The following is a 21944-nucleotide window of genomic DNA, read 5'->3' on the forward strand; positions in this document are numbered from 1 at the left end:
CTTGTCCATCACCTTGAGTAATACAATTTTAGACTCTAATAAGGAAGCAGAATGTCAGGGAGGAAGCAGTGCTGGATATAGAGTAGAGTCTTGGACTGGGAACAGTGGATTTAGAGTCGGAAGACATAGGTTTGCAAACAACTGTTTCCTCTGAGCCCTTTGAACTCGTGCCTAATGTTGCATGACTCAGAAGGTCATTTTTTGCAAGACAAGATATAAATGAAAATTTTACATAAACCATACAACGATCTACAAATCATATCTTGTTATTATTAAAGAAGAGTGTAAAGAAATGGGAGTAGGGGTGTTGATTTTTACTGATGTGTTGATTTTTGTTTTTATACCAGAGGAGGTTGAATATTACATAATATTAGTTGATAAAGCAGCAGCAGGGTTTGAGAGGACTGACTCCAATTTTGAAAGAAGTTCTACTGTGGGTAAAATGCTATCAAACAGCATCGCATGCTACAGACAAATCTTTTGTGAAAGTTAGAGTCAATTAATATGGCAAACTCCATTGTTGTTTTATTTTAAAAAATTGCCACAGCCACTCGAACCTTCCGCAGCTACCACCCTGATCAGTCAGCAGCCATCCACATCGAGGCGAGACCCTCCACCAGGAAAAAGATCCCAACTTGCCGAAGGCTCAGATGATGGTTAGCATTTTTTAGCAATAAAATATTTTTTAATTAACCTATATACATTTTTTTTAGACATAATGCTGTTGCACATTTAATAGACTACAGTATAGTGTAAACATAACTTTTACGTGCTCTGGGAAGCCAGAATATTCATGAGACTCACTTTATTGTGATATGCGCTTTATCGTGGTGGTCTGGAACCATACCTGCAAATCTCCAACGTATGCCGATATGTGAATGTTTTTTGTGGACTATACAAATGCATATTATTTTATCTTCTGATTCCACTTCCTCCTTCCCTGGACTGAGAGTAAATCAAAGAGAGCAAGATAAAGAGTGGGACAAGTAAGAAAGAGCGAACATGAACAGACAGGGTTCTCTTTACTCTAACTCCACGTAAATTAAAACATTGCTAATAGGTGGCGCAGTGGTTAAGAGCTCGGCTGCTAACCAAAAGGTCGGCGGTTTGAATCCACCAGTCGCTCCTTGGAAACCCTGTGGGGCGGTTCTACCCTGTCCTATAGGGTTGCTATGAGTCAGAATCGATTTGACGGCAATGGGTGAATACACATTATAAACACTTTTCATAGGCAATAGCTTCTACTAATATGGCTGAAAATTATTTCCAATTCTTGGGAAAAGGTATTTTTATTAAAAATGTAGACATGTTCGCATTTGTATATACATGTTCATATATCTAGTCATCCCTGTGTGGTGCAAATGGTAAAGCAGTTGGCTACTAACCAAAAGGCTGGCAGTTTGAATCCGCCCGGAGGTGCCTCAGAAGAAAGGCCTGGCGATCTACTTCTGAAAGCTCACAGCCATTGAAAAGCCTGTGGAGCTCAGTTCTGCTCTGACACACATGGGGCCGTCGTGAGTCAGAGTCGACCCCATGGCGACTCATTTGGTTTTTATGTATAACTAAATGTGTGGGAAAAGAGCTGGGATGACGCATAGCAAACAAGGTGCGGGAAGAGAGAAGCTTCCACTTTTTTTATTTGATGGATTTCAGTGTTTTAGTTTAGTTTTTTTTTAAAATCAATGAACATAAAAAGAAAAAAAAAACCAAACCCACTGCCGTTGAGTTGATTCTGACTCATAGCAACCCTGTAGGACAGAGTAGAAGTGTCCCGCAGGGTTTCCAAGGAGCGGCGGGTGGATTCGAGCTGCTGACATTTTGGTGAGCAGCCAAGGTCTCAGCCACTCTACCACCAGGGCTCCAATGAGCATGTGTGACTGCATTATTTATATCATTAAAAAAAAACTTGTTAAAAAAAGAAGAGGTCTTTGTAGTATGTGGCACTGGGCAGGGAGGGAGCCGAGGTGATTGGCTCGACCATCCACTGTCTTCTGTCCTACTTTACAGTTGGTTTACGGGCGATTTTATCTTGGAGGAACAGGACTCCCCTTAGTCTTAGGGAGTAGGGAGAAGCAGGCAAATGTAGCCAGAGGGGGATGAGGTAAGAGGAAGAAGTAAGGCACAGTGCCAGAGAGAGGGTAGGGTGGGTTGGGGTTAGGTAAGAAGCCGCTTGGAGAAAGTTCGAGATGGACCCTAGGGATGCCAGGAGAATCTCTGGCCAAAGCTTCTGATCCTTCACCAACTGTAGTTCCACTAATGAATGGACAAAGCTCTGATAATTTTTATTTTCACCAAGCGGCCGACTTCATCCTGGAGAAGTACTTTTACAGAACTCCAGATTGCTTTAATAAGGCAGATGACCCATCGGTTCCCACCTGTGGGTTTTACTTCATACCGGCCTTGCTTAGTTTTGCATGGCTTTATTCTGTGACCAGAAAAAAGGTTGGAATTCGGAAAAGTCGCTTCGGCCGAATCCTCCGAACAGATGGGCCTTGTTCAGGGTTATGCATATAGGCTCTTGGAGGAGTTCAGTTCATCAGCTCGGATCTCTGCTTTTCACATTCTTGATCCAGTTAGCTTTGTGTTTCTCGGTGTCTGCTGAGGGGCGAGGCTTCAGATGAGCAGGCACCGCTTCTTGTTAGCCCCGCTCGGGGTCTGCGGTCGGCTCTGCTTACACCAGTGAGTTCAGCCCTGGCAGATACAGGCCCTAAGTGGACATCCACATTGAGTCAAGAAGAGGAGGCAAGCTTTGTTACTGTGCTTGGCTTAGCCCTGGCCGTGTGGATGCTGCTCTAATTTCCAAGATTTCCACCGACGACCCATCCTCCATGGCAGTACTGACACAGGATTTAGGAACTTGGAGTGACAGCTTCCCTTACGTTCGTCGCATCCTACCCTGCAGCTGAAGTTTCCTGAAGCACCTGGCTGCTTTGAGTACTGGCTGAATATGGACGAGGCCTGGAGCGCAGAAACGCGTCCTAAAACCAGTTCCCTGATGGAAGATTTATTTCCCCTGGAGATAGCGAAACGGAATCCCGAAAGGTTCTGTGTGGAAAAGTTACTGTTTTGGAATGTTACGTGACAATCTACTCTCTGGGGAGACCTGTGGGACATTTCGTAGCGCTTGGGAGCCCTGGTGGCGCAGTGGTTAAGAGCTCGGCTGCTAACCAAAAGGTTGGGAGTTTGCATCCACCAGGCGCTGCTTGGAAACCCTGTGGGGCAGTTCTTCCCTGTCCTATAGGGTCGCTAGGAGTCAGAATAGACTCGGCGGCAGCGGGTTTTAACGGGGATCCTCGCGTCCTGTGTGGAGGATGTTTGTACAGTGTGTGTTGCCGCCTATGCCGCGTAACCAACGGCATTACACTACCCGTGTGAGCGTGTTGCTGCCATCTTCCTTCTTGTCTCATTCCGTTTTACTTGACAGGGCGACTGGATTTGGATGCTGAGCCAGACACCTTCCGACGATGACCTACTGGACTGGGCAGAGAAGGAGCTGCGTGCAGTACCGAAGGCATTTTCTGGTGGACAACAGTGTGTTTCATGGTGAGCTGCCTGCTGTGTTTCTGTATTTGGGTCTTTTGTTTTGTTTCTGACAGCGCTTCTATTCTAGCTCTCTAGATGCAAATACGGTGTAATTGTGGGGTCGAACCAAGAGCCTGAGTTCACTTGTTTATGGATAAGTACTTGAGAAGCCCGACTGGACTCGGTCCCCACCGTTGTGAGCAGTGTGTCTCCTCTCAACAACCACAATGGCGTCACCATCTTCCACCTTACAGGTTCCTTCATGTCGACGCCTTCCCTCTTGTAGTACACTGTCAACTCCAGGAATATCCCTTTCTGAGGTTTGTAATTTTGGGGGGCTGAATATACCATGGACTGCCAAAAGAACAAACAAATATGTCTTGGAAGAAGTACAACCAGAATGCTCCTTAGAAGTAAGGCTAGTGAGACTCCATCTCACATACTTTGGACATATTATCAGGAGGGACCAGTCCCTGGAGAAGGACATCATGCTTGGTAAAGCAGAGGGTCAGTGAAAAAGAGGAAGACCTTCAACGATATGAATTGACACAGTGGCTGCAGAAATGGGCTCAAGCATAACACGATTGTGAGGATGGCGCAGGACAGGGCAGTGTTTCCTTCTGTTGTACACGGGGTCACTATGAGTCAGAAAGGACTTGACAGCACCTGACAACAACAGCAACAGGGTCTGGGTAGGAGCTCTGCTGGCACAGTGGTTAAGTGCTTGGCTTCTAACCGAAAGGTCGGCTGTTATAACCCACCCACCACTCTGCAGGAGAAAGATGTGGCAGTCTGCTTCTGTAAAGATTACAGCCTTGGAAACCCTATGGGCGGTTCTGCTCTGTCCTGTAGAGTCGCTACGAGTCAGAACAGACCTGACTGCAGTGGGTTAGGCCAAGGGTGGTACAAACGGTCGACTACCAGCCAAAAGGTTGGCAGTTCGAACTCACCCAGAGGCGCCCTGGAAGACAGGCCTGGTGATCTGCTTCTGAAAGGTCCCGGCCTTGAAAACCCTATGGGGCAGTTCTACTCTGCACACATGGGGTTGCCATGAGTTGGAACCAACTTGATGGCAGTTAACGACAACAACTACAGGCCCATAATAAGTGCTCGGTTAATATTTGTGGGTCACCAGTCAGTGCTTATTGCTGGCATGGGGTGTGCCTTCTGAGTTCAGACAGAAGGAGCACTTTTGATCACCAGTTTTAGACCCTTACTGAAAAGAAGCCTGCTCAGTTTTATTTTCATGGCTTGGGGCTTTGAGGCTTATCTGTGTATCAGGCCACATGTAACAGCAGAAGAGAGCAGCTTACAGTGTTCAGCCTTGTCTGTCAGGGTGGATTACTGCAGCTGTAAATCAGGGTAATCACCATTCGCATTTTCTCGGCAAATGAGGATGAACTGACTTTATCCTGCTGGCCTGTTTGTTAGGTGTACACATCAGGGACAAGTCTGTCAACCCTGCCGTCAGGACCAGGATACCCTTGAGTGAAATTTTATTTAAGAGTCAAAGATTTATGTGTTGCCAGGATTTTTAGAATAATCTGGATCAGAAGGCTGTGGAATTGTGGGGGGAAGGGAGAGATTTCAGGGTAGCAAGTGCCATTTAACAGAATCCTGTCATCTAAGCTTCTTGCAACTTTCTGACTTGGGTTCTTCTCCCCCAGTTTGGTGACAGGCTTAATGATGATTGTTGTTTAGATGAAGTGTAAGGTAACAGACTTAACCTTGTTCCATGAAGGCATTTTAGAGCTTACAGTGTTCTTTCACATTCATTATACCACCTCATTCTAGGACCCTCTGGAGTCTCTGGGTGGTAGAAATGGTTAAGCTATGGGCTACTAACCAAAAGGTTGGTGGTGGAAAGGCCTGGTGATCTGCCTCCAAAAGGTCACAGCCACAAAAACCCTATGGAGGGCAGTTCTACCCCTGACATGCATGGGGTCGCCATGAGTTGGGATGGAGTCCACAGCAACTGCTGTAGGACCTTACGAAGTAGAGAGTGGCTTTGTTTTATGGGTGAAAGAAGGGAAGAGATGAAATGATGGGCCCAAGCTGCCACAGCTAATTATTAGCAAGGTCAGAACTAAAATTCTTCCTCCACATTTCCGGATGGACTCTCCTGGCGTTGCAGGGTGAAGTGCCCTTAGTGAAGGAGATGTGGGAACCCTGACTTAACACGTGGCACTGAGGTTGCATTGCTCCGTCTCGCTCACACACGGGGTTTGCTGTATGGTATTTTCTTTTCTTTTGTTGTGTTTTAGGTAAAAGTTTACAGTGCAGATTAGTTTCTCATTCAAAAATGTATACACAAATTGTTTGTGACGTTGGTTGCAATTCTCCATGATGTGTCAGCACTCTCCCCCTTTCCACCCCAGGTTCCCCGTGTCCATTCGTCCAGGTTTCCTCTCCCTTCCTGCCTTCTCGTCTTTGCTTTTGGGCAGGTGTTGCCCTTTCGGACTTGTATACTTGGTTGAACTAAGAAGCATGTTCCTCACATGTGTTATTGTTGTTTTATAGGCCTGTCTAATCTTTGGCCGAAAGGTGGACTTCGGGAGTGTTTCAGTTCTGAGTTAGCAAGGGATCCAGGGGCCATAGTCTTGGAGGTTCTTCCAGTCTCTGTCAGATCAGTAAGTCTGGTCTCTTTTTGTGAATTTGAATTTTGTTCTACATTTTTCTTCTGCTTTATTGGGAACCCTCTACTGTGATCCCTGTCAGAGCCATCAGAGCTGATATAGCTGGGCACCATCTAGGTCTTCTGGGCTCAGGTTGGTGGAGGCTGTGGTTCATGTGGTCCGTTAGTCCTTTGGGCTAATATTTTTCCTGTATATTTGCTTTTCTTCATTCTGCTTTGCTCCAGACAGGGTGGGGCCGATAGATGTGTCTTAGATAGCCTCTCTCAAGCTTGTGAAGACCCCAGTATATGTTATTTTCTGTTACAACTTTACTTGTATTTAAAAATAAAAATAATAAATATGATAATCAAAGAAACACAGGAGTGAGAAGAACTAGCTTTATTTTTCAAATTTTATTTTGTGCCAGTTTTGAAAAAGTTAAGATTTAAATGCCTTCATTCATTATTTTAGAATGCCTTCATCCACAGATCTTAAAGGCTATAAAAAATAAAAAACAATTCCCTATTTATTTTCATAGTTGTATCATCAATTAGTATGAGACTGTATTGCAGATACTTACGCTAAGGGCTTGACGAGTACCGTCATACTGAATTCTGCCAACACTTTTACAGTAGTTATTATTTATTCCATTTTATGGATGGAGCAACTGAGGCTTTGGGAGGTTGTGAAGCAGTGATCTGAAATTCAAACTCAGATCTGCCTAACTCTATTCACCAGTTGCCGTTGAGTTGGTTGCAACTCATGGCAGCCCCACGTGTGTCAGAGCAGAACTGTGCTCCATAGGGTTTTCAAGGGCTGAGTTTTTGGAAGTAGATCACCAGGCCTTTCTTCCAGGTGCCTCTGGGTAGACTCCAACTAACAACCTTTTGATTAGTAGACAGGCTTATTAACCATTTGTACTGCCTAGGAACTCTGCCTAACTCCATAACCCCACTATTTCTTTCCTTCCAGGCTGCCATCTCTATTTAACAGAGAAATTAACATTTTGAGATATTTAAATTCTTCTCAGCGCTATTAGCTCTGTAGTAAACAGTAACCAGAAGTATATGATCTTGAGGAAATTATATAATCCCTTGGTGTCTCAGTCTTCTCAAATAGGTGTGCTGGTTTTGATGATTTTAAAGATTCTTTCTAATCTCGAGATTCCATTGAAGTGTACTTCAAGAATGACAATTACTGTGTTTTGTGGGCTACAGTTCGTTAAACGTAAAATACACAAGGGGGCAGTATAATACTTAAAATATGAATTGGTTACTTTTTGCATTTAAGAATTACTCTTTTGAAGGGATTTAGAGATGTTCAATCCTCCCAAATTTAAAGGGATTAAAGTCTATTAGAATAATGATTCTGTTCATTTATAATAAAGCAAGAGCTTTAAGTATTTCTGATAGTGTAAAATATCATTTTGGTTTCTTATGCCCAAGGGTATATTGTAATTCAAGAAAAAACGATCCCTTCTGCTCTTCTTTTTTAACATCTGCACAAAAGTAATGTCTGTTTAGATAGGAACTTAATTTAAGGGAGAGTTTTGTTTAAGAGCTTGGCTGCTAACCAAAAGGTCGGCAGTTCGAATCCACCAGCCGCTCCTTGGAAACCCTATGGGGCAGTTCTGCTCTGTCCTATAGGGTCACTATGAGTTGGAATTGATTTGATGGCAATGGATTTCATTTTTTTTGTTGTTGTTGTTAGAAGTCTTGGTATATTTTAAGCTCTAGTAATAATATCTTCGTAGAGGATTTTGGAACAATTCTGAGAGGAGAGGGGGACAGGCTATGTTGAGTGAAGAATATCAGATTTCTTGTGGGCGGGTTTCTGGAGCTTAGTGTGAGCATAGCTTGACTATGTTTCCTTACATTACCAAATCTACTAGAGCAAAACCAAGTGAGACCCTTTCTATTATAAACAGAAAAGAACCATTTCCTCTGCAAGATAATAGACTTTTGCAGTGTAGACTTGGATGTGTAAATTCTGTGAGTCACACTGTCTTTTGCATCTAGGTTTGCTCAGTGTTCCCAGGTGAAAAGGGCTACATTAAAATGACGATTGTTGTTGTCGTTAGCTGCCAGCGACTCGTGCCTACCGATTACCTGGGCTAAAGGGGTCAGTGAAGTAAAAATACAAACGTAACTTTTGTATACTGTTTCACAGCTCATAAAGTATATTCATGACCTCATTTTTTTATTATAAAGATGATATGTTGTCATTGGAGACCCTTGTTGGTGCAAATGATTAATGTGCTTGGCAGCTAAATGTTGGAGGTTCGAGTCCACCCAGAATCTCCTTGGAAGAAAGGCCTGGCGATCTACTTCTGAAAAATCAGCCCTTGAAAACCCAGTGGAGCACGGTTCTACTGTGACACACATGGGGTTGCCATGAGTTGGAATCCCCTCAATGGATGTCAACTTTTTTTTTTTAATTGTTGTTATTGGAAACAATTTAGAAAATTACCCACAACTCCATAACCCAAAGACCAACACTGTTAATATTTTAGTCAGTTCCCTTCCAGTCTTTTATCTAATATTTGATCTTCACAACACTTTTGAAGTAAGAATGGAATATCTAGAAAAGCTAGGACATGGTGTAGGCTGGCCAACAGAGGAGGAAGACCTGGTGGTTCAATGGTTAAGTACTCGGCTGCTAACCAAAAGGTCAGCGGTTTGAACCCACCAGCCGCTCCCTGGGAGAAAGATGTGGCAGTCTGCTTCCATAAGGATCTACAGCCTTGGAAACCCTACGGAGCAGTTCTACTCTGTCCTATAGGGTAGCTATAGGGTCACTGAGTCACAAGTCGACTAGACGGTAATGGATTTTGTTTTTTTTTGGTCTGACAGAAATGAGTTGGTTGAGTTAGTTCTATGTTTAGTGATAAGAGGAAACTCGTAAGGACTTTATGAAAAGCTGATCTCGTAAGTGGTGTCTGTCCTTTCCCACTTGTCTGTCTTTTGCCCAGATTTTTGGGGAATCTATTGGATCCGAAGGGATTGTGCTTCTATCGGAGGAGCCAATGGCTTGCTTGGGTTATTTGCTACTTGGTTTTATTCTCCCGATAGGTTTGCAATAGAGAAAAAACTTGGGCAAAGAATGTTTTGTACAGTGTGAACCTTACCTTAACGGCTTTCACTTTCAGGAATTATTCCGATGTGAAAATAATTATTTTTCTCATACCTGGACTTAGACACAGAGGAAGAGGACTAAGTTATTATGGTGTTGGAACTTACTGGAAAACAATTAATATTTTTTTCCAATATCACTATTGCAACTAGCAGTGCATGATGGCAAAAATTAAGTCACCTCCAACTATATTCTATGAAGGAGCTACAATGTTTGAAAAAGCTTATGTGTATAAGAAATTGTGTGTATTAATTGCAAAAACACTGATTGTTGTTTAAGAATCAACTGTGTCCCAGGTCAGAAAAAGAATGCTGCAATTCTCTGTGACCAGGAGAAACACTGAGGGTATAGGTGTCTGGAAATAGCCAGCTGGACACTTTTGAGTCTTGCTGTCATTTGGAGTTCATTTCTAGTAATTTATTATGGTGGCATCCCAACTTATTAGATTGAAATTTATTACTGTTGCTGTCGTGTTGTTATATGAATGTTCCTGAATGGCCATCACAAATCTGGGCGAGGAAAGGTTTTGAACTGAGTAACGAGTGCCTCTTAGTATCTAGGGGTAAATTTAAGAGTAGTTTCCTTATTAAATATTTATGTAGCATGTCTTCAAAAAGTACTTATATGTACTTTTCATTTTACCTCAGAACTATCTTCTAATGAAAGTAATTCATTTAATTAATGAAACAACCTACTGGTTATTTTATTTATTTTTCTTGTGATAAATCATACAAGACATGAAATTTACCTGTAATGACAGTACGTTTACAACGATGGGCTCAAGCATAGGAACAATTGTGAGGATGGTGAGACTTCACCTCACGTACTTTGGACACGTTATCAGGAGGGACCAGTCCCTGGAGAAGGACATCGTGCTTGGTACATTAGAGGGTCATAAAAAAGAGGAAGACCCTCAATGAGATGGATTGACACAGTGTCTGCAGCAATGGGCTCAAGGATAAGAATAACCGTGAGGATGGTGCAGGACCAGGTAGTGTTCCGTTGCATTGTACATAGGGCTGCTATGAGTCTGAACGGACTCGGTGGCACCTAACAACAACAACATTTGCAACGTCACGCAACCATCCCCACTATCTACTTCCAGAACATTTCATCACCCTAAAAGGAAACCCAGTACCCATAAAGCAGTCACTCCCTATTCCCCCCTAGGCTCAACCCCTGGCAACCACTAACTCGCTTTCTGTCTCTGTGGATTTGCTGCCTCTGGATGTTTATTTCAACGAAACCGTACACTATGTGTGACTTCTTTTACTTAATGTTTTCAAGCTTCATACATGTTGTAGCGTTTATGTCCTTCATTCCATTTTATGGCTGTGTAATATTCTATTGCATGGATATGTCACATTTTGTTTATCCATTCAACAGTTAATTGAAAATGACTTACTTTTTATCTAACTTCCCCTCCTGGCCAGAAGCCTAGTAGGTGGTACAAGGGTAGAAATTTGGCTCTACTTTGTATTGGAAAGTAAGCTAGAATGGAATCTGGTGACTATAGTTCTAATGCTAGTTTTCTACTAACTTTTTTTTAAAATATAATATTTTATTGTATTTTTGGTAAAAGTGTACACAGCAAAACAGGTTCCCATTCAACAATTTCTACACATACTGTCCAGTGACATTGGATACATTCTTATATTGTGTCTACATTCTCATTATCTCTGTCCTCGTTGTTCCGTTCCCATTGACCTAGCCTCACTGTCCCCAATCTTCTCATCGATGCTTAGAGTAATTGTTGACCATTTGGTCTGTTGTAGGGAAAGAACATCAGAACGTTTAGTAAGGCAAAAAGAAAGTTTTATTCAGCATATATTTAAAAGGGCAGAAGTCAGAAACATGGACAAGCATGCTGTCACAGCCATGTCTGCCCGAGTCCAAAGAATATTACAGAATAGGCAAGAGTGGGAAAACAGACAAGCATGCTGCCACAGCCATGTCTGCTTGAGTCCAAGGATCCCTTAGAGAGCCATCAGTATATATTAACATTAAAAATGGACAAAACCACTGAAAGCTTTACCTTTTCACAGATTGGCTGGAAATTGTGATCCTACGTTTTGAATTGTCTTTCTTAACAATCATTGGTACGGGTTTCAGTAACGACAGTCAGGAGGGTCTTCATTGGTCCAAAAGATTTCTATTCACTAAACGCTAATAGAAAAAGAGTAGAAAGTCTTTTGTGTTCTGTTTGATCGGCTTTATGTGAAAGTTTCCCTAAAAGATATTTTCCAAGATTATCTTAGCTATTGTCTTTACCTCAGGGCCCAGTTGATGTGTCCTTATGAGCCCAGCTCCAGCTGGGTCACATTCTCTATGCTCAAGAACAGGGCCTATATCAGGTCTCAGATAGATGATTTTTTAGAACAGTACAGTACTCAAGGGTGATATTCATTACTTTATGAGCTAACCTGCTATTTAGCTAAAAAGTGACTTCTGGGGATAGTTTCGGTTCAAGGTTTAAAGAGTATCTCAGGCCAGTTGTCTCAGTGGGCCCAGTACGTCTTTGCTGCTAAATTTGTAGGCTCATGTCATCTCTCTGAAGCTCAGTTCCCCATCTCTAAACTGTGGGTGAAGACAGACTCCAAAGGTCCCTTCTAGCAGCCGTGTTCAAGGTCTCTGTATGCTTAAATGTGCGGATGGGTGGAGGACATACGGGAGTGTCCTACACACAGGGTTTGAGACGAGAAGATTGGCAAGATGGTGTTGAAGAGGGAGTACGTTTCCTTTTTGGCTGTAAAGTTCGTGGTTAGCTTTGCACTGGCAAGAAGCCACATTTCCTTTTAGGGTGAGAGGTATGTCCGTGTGTGCATAGGTGTGGTTATACGTTCTTCCTGACCATGGAGAGACCAGCAGCTGGTTCTGACCTGAAAGCTTTCAGGACAAATGTGATTATGTTCAAAAAAGAATGGAGAAGCTCCCTCTCACTGGAGTTCCATCCTTACTGGAAGAAGAAAGAAGAATGATAGATCCTGCCTGCTAAATATGAAAGGAGAATGAAATTATGAAGAAGTGAATTAGGGTTCCAATTAATTTAGGCCAGTTTATTAGCAAGTTATGCCTTCAGCAGACTGTCTACTTTAGGAGCTGAGGGGCATTAAACCCCAAACCAAACCCATTGTCATTGGATCGACTCTGATTCATAGCGACTCTACAGAGCGGAGTAGAGCTGCCCCATAGGGTTTCCAAGGCGTGGCTGGTAGATTTGAACTGCCAACCTTTTGGTTAGCAGTCAAGCTCTTATCCACTGCGCCACCAGGGCTCCACTGGACTTTATATTAGAGGGTCATGTCTTCACTCTGTCAAAGCCTAGCTGTTCCAGCCAGTGACTCTTCCTAGGTCCAGAACGTACCAGTGCATGTAGAATCCCTATGAATGCAATGGTAGTCTAGATTTTGTGAACATCATCAAGATCAAAAGTATTATCTTTAGACTCTTGAAGAGAAACATTGTGTGGAAAAATTTTCACAGGTAAGTTGGGAGGAAGAGTAAAAAAAGAAGACAGGACTTAAGGGGGAAAATATGCTTGAGTCATTTAAGCTCTTAAAGTTATAATAGAACTAATTCTGGAAGCAGCCTCTTTAAACCTCACTCCAAGCCCTCTTCTCCCCATAACCGTGGCCACCAAGGCTGAAAGCATTGACCGCAGGTGTCCTTTCAGGTATACGCTATGGTGCATCTTGCAAAGCTAGTATTATGGGTTATATTTTGTTCCCCAGAAAGATATGTTGAAGTCCTATCCCCCAGCACCTGTGAATATGACCTTGTTTGGAAATAGGGTCCTTGAAAATGTTATTAGTTAATATGAGGTCCTACTGGAGTGGGTGGGCCCTAATCCGATGTGACTGGTACCTTTATAAAAAGAGAAGGGACATAGAGGGAAGATGACCATGTGGAGATGGAGGCAGAGACTGGAGTAATGCATCTAGAAGCCAGGAACACGAAGGGTGGTCAGGAACCTCCAGAGGCTAGGAAAGGGCCAGGAAAGGTCTATCCCTAGCACCTGCAGGGAGAGCATGGCTAGGAGAGGTCTATCCCTAGCGCCTTCAGACAGAGCATGGCCAGGAGAGATCTATCCCTAGCGCCTTCAGACAGAGCATTGCCAGGAGAGATCTATCCCTAGTGCCTTCAGACAGAGCGTGGCCAGGAGAGATCTATCCCTAGTGCCTTCAGACAGAGCATGGCCATGAGAGTTCTATCCCTAGTGCCTTCAGACAGAGCATGGCCAGGAGAGATCTATTCCTTGTGCCGTCAGACAGAGCATGGGCAGGAGAGGTCTATCCCTCGTGCTTTCAGGGACAGCATGGCCATGAGAGTTCTATCCCTAGTGCCTTCAGACAGAGCATGGCCAGGAGAGTTCTATCCCTAGTGCCTTCAGACAGAGCATGGCCATGAGAGTTCTATCCCTAGTGCCTTCAGACAGAGCATGGCCAGGAGAGATCTATTCCTGGTGCCTTCAGACAGAGCATTGCCAGGAGAGATCTATCCCTAGTGCCTTCAGACAGAGCATAGGCAGGAGAGATCTATCCCTCGTGCTTTCAGGGACAGCACGGCCATGAGAGATCTATCCTTGGTGCCTTCAGACAGAGCATGGCTAGGAGAGATTTATCCCTGGTGCCTTCAGGGACAGCATGGCCAGGAGAGATCTATCCCTAGTGCCTTCAGACAGACCGTGGCCATGAGAGTTCTATCCCTAGTGCCTTCAGACAGAGCATGGCCAGGAGAGATCTATCCTAGTGCCTTCAGACAGAGCATTGCCAGGAGAGATCTATCCCTAGTGCCTTCAGACAGAGCATGGGCAGGAGAGATCTATCCCTAGTGCTTTCAGGGACAGCATGGCCAGGAGAGATCTATCCCTGGTGCCTTCAGACAGAGCATGGCTAGGAGAGATCTATCCCTCGCGCTTTCAGGGACAGCATGGCCATGAGAGATCTATCCCTGGTGCCTTCAAACAGAGCATGGCTAGGAGAGATCTATCCCTCGCGCTTTCAGGGACAGCATGGCCATGAGAGTTCTAGCCCTAGCGCCTTCAGACAGAGCATGGCCCTGTGAATGCCTTGGTTTTAGACTTTCAGCCTCCAGAACCGTGAGACAATGAATTTCTGTTGTTTTAATCCACCCAGTCAGTGGTGCCTTGTTAGTCAGCCCTAGAAAAGTAATGGAGTCCCGGAGTGGTACAAACGGTTAACACGCCTGGCTGCTAACCAAAAGGCTTGAGGTTTGGGTCCATCCCGAGGTGCCTTGGAAGAAAGGCCTGGCCATCTACTTCTGAAAAATCAGCTATTAGAAGCCCTAGGGAGCACAGTTCTACTCTGATACACACAGGGTCACCATGAGTCAGAATCCACTTGTCTGTAGCTGGGCAGGAAACGAATACAGATAGCTGAGGTGCTGAAGGCTCAGGTAGAGGGAGGCTCTCCCGACCGAGGTGTGGCACGTGCTGGGGCTGCCCTCCAGCTGGGTTGCAGCGGGGGAGTTCCCTATGTGGCTAAGTTCCCATATCAGCAAAATGCTGGGATTTAGGATGGTGATGCAGTGGTTAAGCCCTTGGCTGCTAACCGGAAGGTCAGTAGTTTGAACCCACCAGCCGCTTTGTGGGAGAAAGATGGGGCCGTCTGCTTCCGTAAAGATTTACAGCCCTGAAAATCCTATAGGGCAGTTATACTCCATCCTATAGGGCTGCTCTGAGTTGGAATCTACTCCACGGCAACAGATTTTTTTGGTTAAGCTATTTTCTAAATGCAAACATTTTCAGGAAATGCTAGGTTCTCCTCATCCTGCTTTTTAAACAGAGTCTAATTGGAGAATTTGCTGTGTGTTAACTGACCAGCGTGATTTCTACTCTTCTTCCTCCCCTGTCCAAGGCAAATCAGAGCCATCCATTCAGGCCTGAAATTTATCTTTGGACTTATAAAAGTGAATATTTAGGTCTGGCTCTGAACACAAAGAAAATGACTTTTAATATAAGCTGGTACGAAACACACTTGTTTTCAAGCCTTCTGGGAAATGTGCTCTTCCTTGATTTCTTGGAAAGATGTAAAATTCTCAGTGAAAGCCTCAGGGAAATGCTACCTATTTATATTTTAGATTTACGGTGCATTTCTTTCCTTGTCTTTCTCTGTGATGGGCGTTCCACTTGTAACTGTTTTCTTGCGCATTCTCAGCTCAGGACGGCATACACACAAATGGTCTTGTTCTTCTCCTATCAGCGCTTTAAGAAGTACTCTGTCCTGTGGTGACATCTAGGGTAGATTCTGTTACTTACTGGTTACTTTGGTTATTGAGGGTCTAATCCAGTTTAAAACTTAAGTCTCAGACTCATTTAAATCCCTTTTCTCACTTACCCCCCAGCTCAGCGTTCATCTGGGTCTGCTATACTTCTTCTCTTTGACAAGGAACTCAAGGACTAGCTCCTCAGATTTCTGAACAAGGAAGAGGCATGGGGAGCCAAGGTCTTCTTACCCATGCCTGAGCACCTGTTTCTTTTTAAATTATGCTTTAGATGAAGGTTTACAGAACCAATGAGTTTCTCATTAAACAATTAATACACATATTGTTTTGTGACCTTGGTTGCCAACCCTGTGACATGTCAACACAATCCCCTTCTTGACTTTGGGTTCCCATTTTCATTTGTCCAGCTTTCGTGTCTTGCCTTCCTTCTTGTCCTTGACCCTGGGCTACTGTGCCTGTTTAGTCTCGTATACGTGGTTGAGCTACATATGTTACTATTTGTTTTATGGGCCTGTCTAATCTTTGTCTGAAGGGTGAAACTCAGGAGTGACTTTAGTACTGTCTTAGTCATCTGTTGTTGTTGTTGTTAGGTGCCGTCGAGTTGGTTCCAACTCCTAGCGACCTATGTACAACAGAACGAAACACTGCCCGGTCCTGCGCCATGCTCATAATCATTGTTATGCTTGAGCCCATTATTGCAGCCACTGTGTCAACCCATCTCATTGAGGGTCTTCCTCTTTTTCGCTGATCTTCTACTTTACCAAGCATGATGTCCTTCTTCAGGGACTGATCCCTCCTGATAACATGTCCAAAGTACGTGAGACATAGTCTCGCCATCCTTGCTTCTAAGGAGCATTCCGGCTGTACTTCTTCCAAGACAGATTTATTCGTTCTTTTGGAAGTCCATGGTATATTCAATATTTTTCACCAGCACCGTAATTCAAAGGTGTCAGTTCTTCTTCGGTCTTCTTTATACATTATTCAGCTTTCCCACACCTATGAGATGATTGAAAATATCATGGCTTGGGTCAGGTGCACCTTAGTCTTCAAGTGCTGCTATAACAGAAATACCACAAGTGGATGGCTTTAACAAAGAGAAATCTGTTCTCTCACAGTCTAGGAGTCTAGAAGTCCCAATTCTTGGTGCCAGCTCCAGGGGAAGGCTTTCTCTCTCTGTTTCTCTCTCTGGTGGAAAGTCCTTGTCATCAATCTTCCCTGGTCAAGAAGCCTCTCAGCGCAGGGACCCCGGATCCAAAGGACACGCTATTCTCCTGCCTCTTATTTCTTGGTGGTATGAGGTCCCCATGTCTTTCTGCTCACTTCTCTCTTTTATGTCTCAAAAGAGATTGATTTAAGACACAACCTAATCTTGTATATTGAGTCCTGCCTCATTAACATAACTGCAACTAATCCCACCTCATCAACATCATAGAGGTAGGATTTACAACACATAGGAAAATCACATCAGGTGACAAAATGGTGGACAATCACACAATACTGGGAATCATGGACTAGCCAAGTTGACACACATTTTTCAGGGGATTCAATTCAATCCATAACATTCTACCATTTATCCCCCCAAAATTCATGTCCTTGCCACAAGTAAAACACATTTATCCCATTATATCGTAGCAAAAGTCTTAAATCAACTCCAAGTCCAAAATCCAAAAATTCCTCTTCATCTGTGAAACCTAGAATACAAGTTATCTGCTTCCAAAGTACAATGGTGGAACAGGCACAAGCTAGACATTTCCATTACAAATGGGAGAAATTGGAGGGAAAGAAGGAACAACAGGCACCAAGCAAGTCAGTACAACACATTACATTAGCCCTCCAGGCCTGAAAATAACCTTCTGTTCTCTGAGACCATTTACACAATTGTCCTGCCCTCCAGACTCTAGGTACTGGCCACGCTCTCTGGATTCTGAGTGGAGGCCCCTCGGCCCTGGGCTTCAGCTCTGCCTTACAGGCCCACTGTAATGGCAACACTGCTCCCTTGCATTTGAGTGGCCCCATTCTCCTAGTCCTTCTGAGTGTCAGCTCCAATCTCTGAGACCCCAGAGGTCATGGCCCTACCCTTTGAGACTGAGGCAGCTCTGCTTCCTGTGTTCCTTGTCTCTGTAGCTTCTGCTTCCTGGTTCCTTGGCCTCTCGGCCCCTTGGGACTCCCCACCTGCATCTGCCCTGCTGCGGCAAGTTTTCCAAAGCTCTTTAGCTCCACCGATAAGTGCCTGGAGACACCCCACTCCACCAGTAAACTTTGGCTGGAAGGTACTCAGCTTTCTCGCTCAGTGGGTCAGCTCCAGCACCGTCTCCTGCTGGTCTCCTGGTTCTGCTGCTGCTTTTTGCCATCTGCACTGTCTCCAGTATAACAGCTCTCCTCACTTCCTTCTGAGTCCTCACCAGAATTGCCTTTGATGTCCATAATTCCACCAACAGTCTCTTCAGCGTGCCGGCTCCAGGGGAAGGCTTTCTCTCTCTATCACCTTTGGGGGAAGGTCCTTGTTATTAGGCACTTTAAAACTCTTCCAGCCTCTACCCAGTCACAGTTTCAAAACTGCTTCCACATTTTAGGTATCTGTTGGAGCAGCACCCCACCCTCTTCAGGTACCAAATTCTATTTTAGTCATCTAGTGCTGCTATAACAGAAATACCACAAGTGGCATTAACAAAGAGAAATCTATTCTCTCACAGTCTAGGAGGCTAGAAGTCCAAATTCAGGGTCCCGGACAGAGCTTGAGAAAAATGTAGAAGAAAATTCTAACTCACAAAAAAAGACCAGACTTATGGGTCTGACGGAGACTGGAGAAACCCTGAGAGTAATGCCCCCGGACAGTCTTTCAGCAAGTACTGAGTTAAAAGGGTGTCTGGGGGCCATTCTCTCGGGATTTTTCTAGTCTCTGTCGGGCCAGTTAAGTCTGGTCTTTTTTTTGTGAGTTAGAATTTTGTTCTACATTTTTCTGCAGCTCTGTCTGGGACCCTCTATTGTGATCCCTGTCAGAGCGGTCAGTGGTTGTAGCCGGGCACCATCCAGTTGTGCTGGACTCAGTTTGGTGGAGGCTATGGTAGTTGTGGTCCATTAGTCCTCTGGACTAATCTTTCCCTTGTGTCTTTGGTTTTCTTCATTCTCCCTTGCTTCAGATGGGGTGGGACCAATGAAGTATCTTAGATGGCTGCTCACAAGCTTCTAAGAGCCCAGTGAGCACCTGTTTCTATGACAGCGCTGGTGAGGTGATCGGGTCCTCCTCTGGTTCCACTGACTGTGAATGTCTAGTTTTACCCTGGCCCTCTTTGTCATTAAGGACTCTTCAGAGAAGACCCGCTGTCTCCCTTCAGCTCCATCCATGATCTATCCCAATTTTCTCTGCTGAGACATGACTTCCCTTGCCTCTGAGGACACCTGGGTAATTCTCCATTCCCAGCCCTTTCTCTGACCTCCGTGTTTCTTCATATAGATCTATGAGGACTTATAGGGGCTGTGGAGGATGGAATGGGGTACAAAGTTGCCCCCTTATTCTTCCAGACCCCCTGACTGCAGTCCCTTCTCACACTGCCATTCCCATAAGCATCTCAGCTTAAGAAATCTCTAAGAGTCATTCTTTTGTAGCTCTTCCCCTTGCTTGTCTCCAAGGGTGAAGGTTCTTCCTCCAGTTTCACTTCTCAGAGTCATCTCTGCCACCCTGCACACCTCGGCTGTATAGGCAATAGGTAGTGTCATTTTGAATGGATGGAATCTCACTCCCTTAGTCTCTGATGATTCTCCTGGGTGCTTCTAGAGCCACTCCAGGCTGGTCCTTGTCCACTAACATTTTAGATTAGAGTGACTTCCTTTCCTCAAAGGTGCTGGTGTTCCTTACTGTGCTTGCTTCTTGCAAACAAACGTGTGTATCTGGATTGATCAGAACCAAGCAATGACCTGGATTTATAAAATTCCGTGTTGAGGTGTCTGGGGTGTCTGAGGTCTCTTTCTCCATCAGGAATCTAAATCAGTGGGGATTTCACTGGGTATGTGAGCCCGCTGTGATCTCTTTGTCACACTTTCTATGTTGAGGTCACGCACATTCTGCATTGATTGAGGGGATGATGAGAAGGTCTGTGTAGCAGGCCTGTCAAAAGGACAGACTGAAGATCTGGACACACCAGAAGTCCACATCAGGGAGAAGTAAAGGTGCTCATTCTCTGAAGCTTTAGCATCACTTGTCTGAGACAAGCCCATTGCCGTTAAGCAAGATCCTTGGCTGGCCTTTCCCCTTAGATTCTCAAATTCTTTCTCTTCAACCTGTGGTCATTGGGAGGTCAGCCAAGCTGAAAGGCCCTTGATTGGTTTATTCCCTTCCATTTGGGAATACCAGTTCTCTAATGACTAAATTAGAAAGGAGAAGCTTGTGTCTAATGAACAGTCCACTCTTCCCTCAGATTGGCAGACTCCTCATGTTGTAACTGCTTACTTATGAGGATTATTTCCCCTTAGACCTGTGTTACAGATTTCAGCCTTTGTTCTTTAAACCACATTTCCATAATTATAATTAATTTTCTTTGCTGTCTCATTTTCCCAATTGTCTGTTCCCACTCTGTGCTTAATGTATGCACAGCGGTTGACGGAAGGATGAAATGTTTTTCCACGACTAGATGCAGGTCTTCCAGGGCAACGTAATTATTTAATTTAGTTATACAAAAGATTTCTTGTTTTTTCCCTTGGACCACAGTAATAATTATTAGTGATTACATTTTTAATCACAAAAACCTCTCACTGCTCATCCAGCAAAACAAAGATTAAAAACTGCAGTTTGTCCCTTCATTTGTCAATCCCAATGTATGAGAACTGTGACGTGTTTTATGTTTTCTTTGGGCTTATTCCTTTTAGAAAATATGTTTCGGTTATTACAAGTGTGATCTGCTGTTTTCAAAGGGATAGTCAGATTTTTTATTTAAAGTGCGTAGCCAAGCGTGAGGCGGTCTCATCTACCCCCACAGCTTTTGAAAAATCCAGTTGCCATCTAGTCGATTCCAACTCATGGCGACCCCATGTGTGTCAGAGTAGAACTGTGCTCTGTAGGGTTTTCAAGGTCTGAGTTTTTGGAAGGAGATCATCAGATCTTTCTTCCGACGTGCCTCTGGGTGGAATTGGACTTCCAACCTTTTGGTTCGCGGCGGAGCACATTAACTATTTGCACCAGCCAGGGATCTGCCCACAGCATCGGCCCCCATCTATGTGATGATAACTCACAAAAGTACACCCCTAGCTTACACCTCTCTCCTCTCTGTGCTCTGCACCCCAGATGTCCACCCGCTACCTCAGGACTCCACTGATGCTTTCCAGCTCCTCAGATTCAAAATGTCTGGAGTAGAACACCCAGGTGTCTGTCTGCCTCCTCCACCGTATTACGTTCTTCTCACTCTGCTCCCCAGCCACACTGGCCATGTTTTATTCTCAGAGCACTGAGTAACTTCACACACGGGTTCCTCGTCTACAAAGCTCACCCCTTCTTAGCCAACTTTGAACTCCTCCTTCAGATCCTGGGGTAAAGGTCCCCTCCTCGGAGAAGACTTTTCTGACCTCCCAGACCAGGTCAGGCTCCTTGCTTTATGCTCTCCTGGCACCACTATCAGAATGAAAAGATTAATTGTGTGATAACTGGTTTAATTGCTGGTTCCCCCCTCCTCTTGCTTCTAAGTTCCGTGAAAACAGAGACAGTTCGGACTTCTGTCTCCAGCATATAGTACAGTTCCTTGCATACAGTAGGTGCTCAATAAGTCATTGCTGAATGGATTTATTAGTTTTATTTAATAGTGGAGCTAAGAACCATCTCCCCTTTGTGGAGTATAATTTTTATTCTTTGTGCCGCGGAATGCATCAGAGCATTCTCTTTCCTTCAGCTCAGGCTTCTGCCTTAGAGAAGAAAAAATACCGTAACCCATTCCTTCCTGAGATTGGGTGGGAGGAGAAGGCCACTTCCGCTGAAAATCCAAGTGTGCCTTAGAAAAGATTGCTACAGACATATCAAGCCTTCAGGTGCACAGGGACAGACCCATTGTTTTGGAAAGGCCTTCTTACTTCTTAGACTTTTTTGATTCATATAATAATAATTTGCAGATTTTTCATGTTGGTTATATGTGTTTATTTTATACAACTCTGAAGATGGAGGTTTCCCTCCTTAAAATAAAATTCAAAACCCACGGCCGTTGAGTCAATTCCGACTCACAGCGACCCTATAGGACAGAGTAGAAGTGCCCCACAGGGTTTCCAAGGCTGTAATCTTTATGGAAGCAGACTGCCACATCTTTCTCCCTCGGAGCTGCTGGTGGGTTCAAACCGCCTTTCTGTTAGCAGCTGAGTGCTTTAACCACTGCACCACCAGCGCTCCTTTTGAAAATAATACTATCAGTAAAAGCTGTTTAATTGCAGTATTTTGCACACTATTAAAATTCTCTG

The 21944-nt window shown here is 44.2% G+C and overlaps 1 protein-coding gene across 1 annotated transcript in view; it reads left to right on the forward strand.

Annotated features, from left to right (window-relative positions):
- Positions 1-636: 636 nt before the first annotated feature.
- Positions 637-21944, forward strand: part of PLCH1 (phospholipase C eta 1) — a 196373-nt gene continuing 175065 nt past the window's right edge. Inside the window, exons 1-2 of the mRNA XM_023733872.1 lie at positions 637-656; positions 3425-3543. Coding sequence (XP_023589640.1) covers positions 3465-3543 — 79 coding nt within the window. The 5' untranslated portion in view covers positions 637-656; positions 3425-3464. The remainder of the gene's footprint in view (positions 657-3424; positions 3544-21944) is intronic.

The sequence above is a fragment of the Trichechus manatus genome, unplaced genomic scaffold (assembly GCF_000243295.1).
Source record: "Trichechus manatus latirostris isolate Lorelei unplaced genomic scaffold, TriManLat1.0 scaffold00062, whole genome shotgun sequence".
In the NCBI taxonomy this organism is placed as follows: Eukaryota; Metazoa; Chordata; class Mammalia; order Sirenia; family Trichechidae; genus Trichechus; species Trichechus manatus.